The following is a 10,188-nucleotide window of genomic DNA, read 5'->3' on the forward strand; positions in this document are numbered from 1 at the left end:
CTGCCCGCAGATGCTTTGCTGTGACTGGTGAGCGAGCAGCAGCGAGCCGACCTGCTGCAGTTGTGTGAGGGCGCCGCTGGGTGAGTCCCTCTCTCCGCCGCCTCTGTCTCCACAGCTCCCTTTTCCCAAAGAAAAGAAGAGGAGAACTAGGTCCGGGGAGGAGGGCCCGCCGCCATTATCGGAAAGCTGGCAGAAAATATCACTTTCACACACGCAATCTGCCCATAAATCGACCAGGACGTGAACAGTTTGTGTTGCAGCAGAAGCAGATTTCAGACGAAACAAGGCGATTGCAACAAACTCACCGTTGTCTGGTGTGCTCGACCGGCCCAGCATTATGTGGGCACAACAATGGACAGAATAATTATTGAAAAAGCAACGTGGTGAACGGAGAAGAAGACGGCTAAGCAGATTTTTTTTGTACGCCTGAATTTCTTATAAGGGAAAAAAAAGAACCCTTGCGAGAACAAAAAATTGGATCGTTTTATTATTTTGGATATTTATTTCTTCCTTTGGCGTGTTTAATTGCAACGCAGACAGTGATGCTAAGCAGGAGAATGCAGGAATGGGTAGCGGATATTTAAATCCAATAACCCTATCGCTCAAACTGTAGTATTATCAGGATCAGCTGTGAATTGAGGCGACCCACAGTGTATTCTGCGGCTTTATGCTCATGCACATCAGTCGGCGAGGGCTGCGGCAAGAGCTGGCCTGACAGATGCAAGAGGAGAAAGGGAGAAATGCGATGGTATGTACCCTGCATGCTCTCTCCTCTGCTTTATGGGCTATTTCCTAGTGAAGCGGTGAGTGCTACACCCTAGACAGCTGGGTAAATAAATTCCCTGACGGTGCGGAGAAGGTAGACTATCCCAGATTTTGGCTCTGCAATTTCATTATATAGACAGTAGGCCTGGCGTGGTCAGCCCCTCTCTCTGTGCACCCTAAAGCCCATGTTAACTGTTAATCCTTTACAAAACATATACGTTACATGATTTTTTTTTATCCAAGTAAGTAGATTGTGTTAGTGAAATGGCTTTAAGGTGCGATTGATTCATCTGTATGTTTTTAGATGTGGCTAGATAGGCTAGTTTAGTTGTTTTTTTAAAATGATCTGCAAATAACTTGTCTGCTCATTTGGGTATCAGGCCTAGCTCAGCTGAGCGGTGTGGACTGCCCATGGTTGCTTTTTTGACCCTGCCAAAGCTGTTTCTGGTCCCTTCATGTGGCAGGTTATTCATTTCATTAGAAGCTTATAAATAACATTTTGTCATGATGTTTGACTCCAGTGATTCATACAGTGATTATTGAAATTAAGAGCAGTTATTTTATGATGTAGTCAATATAGCTACTATAATAATGGTAGCATGAATCAATGCTATGATAATAATGATAGTAATTAAGTGTCTTTAAGGGGTGAGCAAGGTCAGAGATCATTTGGTATAGATTGCACATGTGTCTGACTCTGTTAATAAGTTCTTCATTCATTCGTTTTGTCTTTCGAAATGGGGCAGATAGGTGCAGTTTCATTTGGGTTGAAAAGGTGTTGAGTAAGGCTGAAAATGGAGACTGAGGTGCTTGTAAGATAGTCATTTTCATGCTTGTCACCCCACTCAGTGATCAGCTGACACTGTCATTTAAAGAGCACCACTCCCACCATGTTTTCTCATAAGATTCATGTAATCATTCTGATCATGGTTTGGTATTATAGGAATTTATCTTGAGATGAGTGGATTAGAGCTGAAAAGGATTTAAGATTAATTGGCATCAATGTTGACTATTAATTAATTCAATTGTTTTCTAAAGCAAAGAAATGCCAAATAATGAATCAGCCCAGCCTATTAATGTGGGTATTTGCCAGATTTCCCAGTCTTCTATAATTGCAAATTGTTGGCCTCTGGGAAAATGTGAAGTGCATTTTTAACTAATTTCTGACATTTTTAAAACAAATGATTCAGATTAGATGAGAAAATAATCACCATATTAACCAACAATGAAAGTAATCTTTAGTTTTAGCCCTGGAGTGGCACTTTAATGAAAATGGCAAATATCCTGTCAGTGTGCTGCCTTATTTAAAATGGTGTTTACTGTAGTTTTGGTATCACTTGTACAACTAAAATCTATTGCACATATCAGGTGATGCTATCACTGGTTGGCATTATTGATCTCACACTCATTGTATGAATGTTTTTGTGTGTCAGACTTAATATATGATCATGGGCATAGTCATGATCAGGTATAGTAATTAAATCCTAATAACAAGTTGAATTTAAAATCCAAGGGCAGGCGTTTGTGGTTCTTAAACCAATACTAACCTAACCCTTCACCATTCAAATAGTCCATTCACTCAATTTGATTAGGTATACAAAGGAAATAGGCACAAAATGTAATAAAATCTGTTGCTTGTTATTCTCTGATTCCATGATTGGATCGCTCAGTTATTAACAGGGACAATAATTTTAAAAGGCCCTATGCAAAGTGGTAAATTTCATTCACCGCAACTAATGATTATTTACTCAATTGAAAAATGTCAGAGTAGTATGAGAAAGGCACCTTATAGTTTCCAAACAACCACCCAAAATGCTGAGATATACAGTTTACGATCATATATGACAAAGAAAGCAATAAATCCTCACATTTGAGAGAGGCTGGAAATGGACATTTGCATTTTTGTACAGAAGCGTGTTATACTGTTAATGTTTTTATTTTTTCATATTCACTATTAACCACATGTTTTTGTTGATTGTTTACATGTCTGATGTCTGTTTTTTCGTTTGTTTTGTTTTTTTAACAGGATCTGACTCACATAAGGAATGAATGAAAGAACCCCAGCACTTTTTTTAATGTTGATAGCCTGCAGAAGAAACTGAAATCTGATCTCCTCTGCGGATCAGCAACTTTATGGACAAACATACAAGTGAACTCCTTTATACAGTGCCTGTTTATGGCAGGATGAGCGTCAGAAGACTATGATGGCGAAAAAGCAAGATGTCCGATCACCCATTTACAACCTCATTGTGGTGGGTTTGTCAGGCACAGAGAAAGAGAAGGGGCAATGTGGGGTTGGAAAGTCCTGCTTGTCTAATAGGTATGTACGGCCTAGTGCTGATGACTTCTACCTGGACCACACATCAGTGTTGAGCACCAGTGACTTTGGGGGTCGAGTGGTTAATAATGATCACTTTCTGTTTTGGGGAGAGGTTTCACGGGTTCTGGAGGAGGGGCCCGAGTGCAGAATGCATGTTGTGGAGCAAACAGAGTTCATTGATGACCAGACATTTCAGCCACACCGTAGCACTGCTATGCAGCCCTATATCAAACGGGCAGCCGCAACCAAGCTGGCGTCAGCAGAGAAGCTCATGTACTTCTGCACAGATCAGCTGGGCCTGGAGCAAGACTTTGAGCAAAAACAAATGCCTGAGGGCAAGCTGCAGGTTGATGGTTTCCTGCTATGTGTTGATGTCAGCAGGGGCATGAACCGCAACTTTGATGACCAGCTGAAATTTGTCACAAACCTATATGGTCAGCTTAGCAAGACTAAGAAGCCCATTGTGCTGGTCCTCACTAAATGTGATGAAGGAGTTGAGCGCTATATCAAAGATGCACATACCTTTGCTATCACTAAGAAGAGTCTACCAGTAGTTGAGACATCTGCACGCTCAAATATAAATGTGGACCTTGCCTTCCTCTCTTTGGTTCAACTTATCGATAAGAGCAGGGGCAAGCCCAAGATCATTCCTTACTTTGAAGCCCTAAAGCTCCAGAGTCAGCAGATAGCTTCTGCTAAGGATCGCTATGAATGGTTAATCAACCGTATAGTAAAGAATCATAATGAAACCTGGTTAAACACCAGTCGACGGATGAACACCTCCCCAGAGTACAAAGAATACGTCTTCTTGGAGGGAACGGCTAAATGCAAGAAGCTTTTTCAACAGCATGTGTACCGTCTGAAGCAAGAACATATTGAGAGACGTCGAAAAATATACTTGAGCACTCTTCCTTTAGCACTTAGTTCCTTGGTGCCTGACTTGGATGAAATAGATCAGCTGAGCTGGTCTGGGGTACAGAAGGTTCTAGAGTCCAAGCAGCACTTTGCCCACTGGTTTGTTGTTCTGGAGGACTCTCCATGGGAGGATACATCTCACATTGACAACATGGAGGATGAGCGAATCCCTTCAGACCTACTGGAGACTGGAGAAGCAGAGGATATATTTAATGCCCACCTGGAACATTTGCGTAATGAGTGCAGACGGGCAGAGATGAGGCTGGAGTTTAAACACAAGTTAGCTTCTTCTCCCTTTGTCACACCTGGTAAACCTTGGGAGGAAGCCCGCAGCTTTATCATGAATGAAGAGTTCTACCAGTGGCTTGAGGAGCCTGAGTACTTGGACCTGTACAACCGACATCAGAAGGAGATCATTGACCGTGCTAAAGAAGACTTCCAGGAGCTCTTACTGGAGTACTCTGAGCTTTTTTATGAGCTTGAGGTGGATGCCAAGCCAAGCAAGGAGAAGATGGGGGCAATTCAGGAAGTGTTAGGGGAAGAACAGAGGTTCAAGACACTACAAAAGCTTCCAGCTGAAAGAGATGCTCTAGTGTTGAAGCATATCCACTTTGTCTATCACCCTACGAAGGAGACCTGCCCAAGCAGTCCTCACTGTGGAGACTTTAAGATTGAACAAATGTTAGTTTCACGTTTCCCCACATGTTACCCCTTTTTTGATGTGAAAGCTCATTTTGGGGATACCAAGGCTGACAGAATTAACCTTGTCATACTGGGGAAGGATGGACTGGCCAGAGAATTTGCCAATGAGATAAGAGCTCTCTGCACAAATGATGACTGGTATGTGTTAGATGGGAAGATGTATGAGTTGACGCTGCGACCTATTGAGGGAAATGTACGTCTTCCAGTAAATTCCTTCCACACCCCGACTTTCACCCCTCATGGATGTCTGTGTCTGTATAATTCAAAAGAGTCCCTCTCCTATGTGGTTGAAAGCCTTGAACGACTTAGAGAATCAACTCTAGGTCGAAGGGATAGCCAGCTAGCACAGCTGCCAACATCACTGCTTTTAGTCACTAAAAGAGGTGTAGGATCATATGTGGATATTGGTGGAGAAACTGCCTTAAACCTAATAACACAGGGACAGCAGGTTGCAAGGAGACTACAGTGTAGCTTCTTAGACCCTGCCTCCCCTGGTGTGGGCTATGGCCATAACGTCAATGAGACTCAAATCAACCAGGTGCTAAGGAGCCTTCTGGATATTAGGAGGAGCACATCCTTCAGTAGCAGCTCGCCACCACTCCTCCCTGAGCCTCCAGGTCTCAGAGACTCTCCTCATCAGCCGGCCCCAGAGGCAGATCTTCGCATTGTCATGTGCTTAATGTGTGGAGACTCTTATGACATTGAGCAGCTCTTGTCCCCTTTCCTAATGCATCAGCACTGCAGGCCCATGTCTAATTGTGGCACCTCTGTATTGCTAGAGCAGACTGTTGGTGGACACAAGCTGGCTATAGAGCTCTCTCTGCTCTCCTACCATGCCTCTTTCACTTTGCGGAAGAGCAGGTTGGTACATGGCTACATCGCTGTGTACTCTGTCACCCGGAAAGCTTCTCTGGAGACCCTGTGTGCATTCTTGTGCGAGGTCCAGGACATCATCCCAGTCCAGCTGTTGGCAGTGGGGGATAGCCAGGCAGAGCTCACTGATAGTGACTATGCCCGTGAACAGCAGATCCAGGGAGAGGAGCTAGCCCATGAAATTGAGGGTCGCTTCAACAGCGTGGTTTGTGGATCTGGGGGTGTGGTAGGAGGCCTGCACAGGATAGAAATGTTCCATCCTTTTCTGATGGAGGTAGTCGAGAAACGCAACATTGTGGAAGCCACACACATGTATGACAATGTTGCTGAAGCATGCACCAATGAAAATGTGTACTCCCCACGCTGCAGTTCTCCCAGTCCTGTCACTATGTTCCTGGATTCAGAGGATGATGTAGAGCCATCGCCACCGTACTATGATGGCACGCTCACTTCTCATAGTGGGGGCTTCAACCTGCCTGACTTAGATTCCAGTGACATATCTGTCATCTCTGATATCAGAGATTTTGAGAACAAACTCAACAACAAATTACCGCCCCAGGTGAGAGTGAAACCGGGTGTCACTTTTGACTTCCGGAAGGTGAGCCGCAACCCATACATAGATACACTGGGTCACCGTCGATCCCTGCCCTCTGCTGTAACCTGGGTTCCTGGTGGGGATGTGGGTTATGATCCATCAGACTATGCTGAACCCATTGACGCTGTTTCAAAACCACGTCCTAGCAATGAAGAAATCATCTACTCAGTGCCACATGACAGCACACAAGGCAAAATCATCACCATCCGCAACTCCAACAGGATGCACTCCAATGGAAATGGCTCAGACAGCGAAGCGGACAGCAGCTCCCTGGAGCGAAGGAGGAAGTTCTCAGCAGCGGGGGTCAAGCCTCGCCTTTACCGGGACCGTTCCAAACGTCTTGGCAAGTTCAGCAGCTTTCGCACAAGCTTCATAGGCAGCGATGATGAGATGGGAGCTCTACCAAAGTCCAAGGAAGATGACTTTGGGACCCTGAAAGGCGAAAGTCTGGTTAATGAGGAGAGTGAAGACCCAAAAAAGAGGAACATCCTGAAGAGCCTGCGGCGAACAGCCAAGGTATGTATTACCACCTTCTTCTCTAGAAGAAGTAGCTCCATGATCTCAAACAGCTGTTAATTAATGATTGACACTCTATAAGTACACATAGTTGCTATGTGAACAGTATCAGCAGGTTTAAACTGTGATAATGTTCTGACATGTTTGACTAAATGTGAGTCCTGTATCTGTCTTTCTTCTCAGAAAACAAGACCAAAGGCCCGTCCAGCTATTCCCAAGCCCATTGAGAGCATCTACTTTGGGGTTCCCCTAGTGAATGTGGTATCTCCAGACAGACCTATACCACTCTTCATCGAGAAGTGTGTCCGCTTCATTGAGACAACAGGTAAGTTATTTTGCTTCATTCTGCCAATGGTCCTTTATCAGTTTTCATTCTTTACTATAAATAAATACATTTCATGAAATTAATGTTATTGAATACCTATGTAAACATACTTATTGTTAGACCTAAACCAGTGCACCTGCTCATGACCACAATGTGATGTGAAAGTTATACAAAGGTTTATTCTGTAAGTACTGCTCCATCATCTGTATTGTCATGTCTGTTTGCAATAGGGCTAATGAAGGGTTTGTGCTTTGCTTGCCCCCCCCCCCCTTTTTTCCCTCAGGCCTGAATACAGAGGGTTTGTACCGTGTAAGCGGGAACAAGTCAGAGATGGAAAGCATGCAGAGGCAGTTTGAACAGGGTGAGTTGCTCATCTGACTTGTTTGAACCAGCTGTTCGTCATATAATTATGTGGCTGCTTAATCAAAACATAAACAGAGAGTTACCCAAAGGAAAGTGACATGCACCTGATTGTTGAGGCTTGATGACAGCTACTACTGATCTGTTCATTTCCTCTGATCCTCTTTATCTCTCTCACTCTCTTTTTGCAGACCATGGATTAGACCTAGTGGAGAAAGACTTCTCCATAAACACTGTGGCTGGAGCCCTCAAAAGCTTCTTCTCTGAGCTGCCTGAGCCCCTGGTGCCTTGTGCTCTGCAGGTGGACCTATTGGATGCTTTCAGTAAGCAAACATTGCTGGGCTGGGAGGGTCCTGACTAGAACATAGAAGATTATTTCTTTAGGAGGGGAGCGTGTGGGGAAGATTTTGTGAGACCTGCTTTGCTCTGTTTTAGGTGTTTCAGTGTTGACAATAATTATTTTCATGGTAGAACAGAGATATGAGATGGCTTCAAATTACTCTGTGTGAAAATGAGTTTCAATAATGACTTGTCTCTGTGTGTGCAGAAATCAATGATAGAGAACAGAGGCTGTACACCATGAAGGATGTCCTGAGGAAGTTCCCCAGGGAGAATTATGATGCCTTCAAATATGTAGTGAGCCACTTACACAAGTAAGTTACCCGTCTACTTTCTAAAATCACTTTCATGGCTTTGTTGGCCTTCTGGTGGTAGACACCCACCTGTTTTTGCTGTGCCATATGATGAGAATGAATACATTTGTGTTTTTCCCAGGGTGAGCCAGCTGAGCAGGGTGAACTTGATGACAAGTGAAAACTTGTCCATCTGTTTCTGGCCCACTCTCATGAGGCCAGACTTCTCCACTATGGATGCCCTGACTGCCACACGCACCTACCAGACAATCATCGAGAGCTTCATCCACCAGTGTGCATTCTTCTTCTACAACCAGCCCTTCCTCGACTCCCCCACTGGCCTAGCAGGCCTCCCAGCCTCACCCACCACCACCCTAAGTGGGAGCTCTGCCTACTCTTGCTACCGCTCCTCTCCTCCCCACACCACCACGCACTTCAGCCCCCTGCAGCAGTCCCCGCCCACCACCCCCCAGTCTCCCCTGCAGTCTCTGCTCCCTCCCCTCCACCAGCACCCCCACTCCCACCACTCCCCTGCTGAACAGGAGACACTGTGAGAGACTATGAAACCACGTGTGCCCATGATGATGCTGGACCTTATCACCAACCCACACACACACACACACAGTCACACACACAGTCATACAAACACAAAACCCATGTGCACTTGCACACTACATTTTTGATCATGGACAACGTAGATTATGAAGAGAGGGGATAGGAAGTGTCTGAGAAACTTCCCCAACCTGTTATTTGTATCCATTCTTGTGCTCATCTGGGTAGGCTACCATTACCAGTGACTCTACCTCTGCCCTCTGAGACCCTGATCTTCTGGAATTTGACATCAGGTCCTAAGTGGAGGACAGATGGCGCTGTCACTGCAAGTCTCTCTTCTGTCAGCCACCACTTCCTACCCTACCAAGAAATAGAAACCTCTATGCCAAGCTGGAAGACATAATTTGTGGCCACCATGTTTTTATCTGTGTAAAACTGTTTTAGTTTTTTTTTTCTCATGAAAGTACTGCCACTGGATTTATAGACCGTTCCTCTGTAGGTCCTTTGGGCAGCAGTTTGCTCCATAGCAGAGGTTCTCTGTGTCTGCCTTTGGGCTTTCTCTCATCGGCTCTACTTGAGGGGTCAGCATGGGGAGGGAAGGGAAAGGGAAAGGAGGGGTGGGTGGGGGGTGGGGTACACATCCAGGGATGCACTTTAATGATCACTGTTGTTTTCCCTCAAAAAGTTTTTTTGAACATACTGTTTTCTTGTGTGTTTTTAATTTCACAGCTCAAACAGCCATACCCATTGCCTCTACAGAGCTCTGGCAGATCAAACTTTGTTTACATCAAACTTGTTTTTGTATCCACAAACTTATCTGAAGCACTTTTTGATAGTGTAGTGTTCAATTTGAAGAAATGCCGCATTGATTAATTGTCCATATTATTTTGGGGTGTTTTTTTTTAGTGGTTGAGTGTGGCATCAGCACAGGCTTGTGAAACAAGATCCTTTTGTAAAAACTTATGTTCTTTAAGTTGATCCAAAAGACCCTTTTTAGGTTGATAGGAATCTACTCGTATTCCTCATTCATCCAGCCATGTGAAAAATAGCTTTCTTTTAGCGTTTGTCCTCTTTCTAGCTGTCAGTCGATCAGATTGGAGTTTAGGGAAGTTTGGTTTAACTAAGCCGTTATAATACCAGTGAAGACTTTGCCTGCCATCAGTCAAGTGAAGGAGATATTTTTCCATTTTTCCATTTTTCCATTTTTGAATGTGTAACCTCGTCATTCCATAACGTTGCAATCTAGTGTCCATGGAAACCACACGCTTGAAACATGATAGGTTGCTGGATGTGTTGCCGTGGCTGTCTATCAAACCAAGCTCTTTGTATTCATCTAATATTAAGGACCTTTAACTCAGAAGGTTTAGTATTCTTGACGTACTATTACCACTAGTCCTGCTATACAATACGATGACCAGTAGGAAACTGAATATTTGTGGAAGGGGCACATTTCAGGAAGCACCACCTGCCATTTACCTGCTCTAGTGAAGTAGTAGTTTCGTGCTGGCATATTGTCCTCCCTGTCATGGAAAACAAGCAGCACTTTTTCAGTGGTAGCACGGTTAATGAAGACCTATGATTTTAACCCTTAAACTAGTAAACAAGTAAAAAAAAAAAAAAAAATGGAAAAAAA

General features: G+C 44.2%; 1 protein-coding gene across 1 annotated transcript; it reads left to right on the forward strand.

Moving 5' to 3' along the window:
• The first annotated feature begins 31 nt into the window (after nt 1-31).
• On the forward strand, nt 32-10,188 carry arhgap35b (Rho GTPase activating protein 35b). The gene is made up of 7 exons (XM_053331012.1): nt 32-748; nt 2,792-6,686; nt 6,870-7,011; nt 7,295-7,372; nt 7,563-7,694; nt 7,919-8,024; nt 8,146-10,188. The coding sequence occupies exons 2-7, from the start codon at nt 2,967-2,969 to the stop codon at nt 8,555-8,557; spliced, it is 4,590 nt and encodes a 1,529-aa protein (XP_053186987.1). The 5' UTR covers nt 32-748; nt 2,792-2,966; the 3' UTR covers nt 8,558-10,188.

Source organism: Scomber japonicus, chromosome 13 (assembly GCF_027409825.1).
Source record: "Scomber japonicus isolate fScoJap1 chromosome 13, fScoJap1.pri, whole genome shotgun sequence".
In the NCBI taxonomy this organism is placed as follows: Eukaryota; Metazoa; Chordata; class Actinopteri; order Scombriformes; family Scombridae; genus Scomber; species Scomber japonicus.

Bases quoted from the DNA above. Each gene is read 5' to 3' on its own strand.
- arhgap35b (XM_053331012.1), top strand. From the start codon at position 2,967: ATGATGGCGAAAAAGCAAGATGTCCGATCACCCATTTACAACCTCATT. The intron at 7,373-7,562 runs GTGAGTTGCTCA...CTCTTTTTGCAG, and splicing joins GCAGAGGCAGTTTGAACAGG to ACCATGGATTAGACCTAGTG. The intron at 8,025-8,145 runs GTAAGTTACCCG...TGTTTTTCCCAG, and splicing joins GTAGTGAGCCACTTACACAA to GGTGAGCCAGCTGAGCAGGG.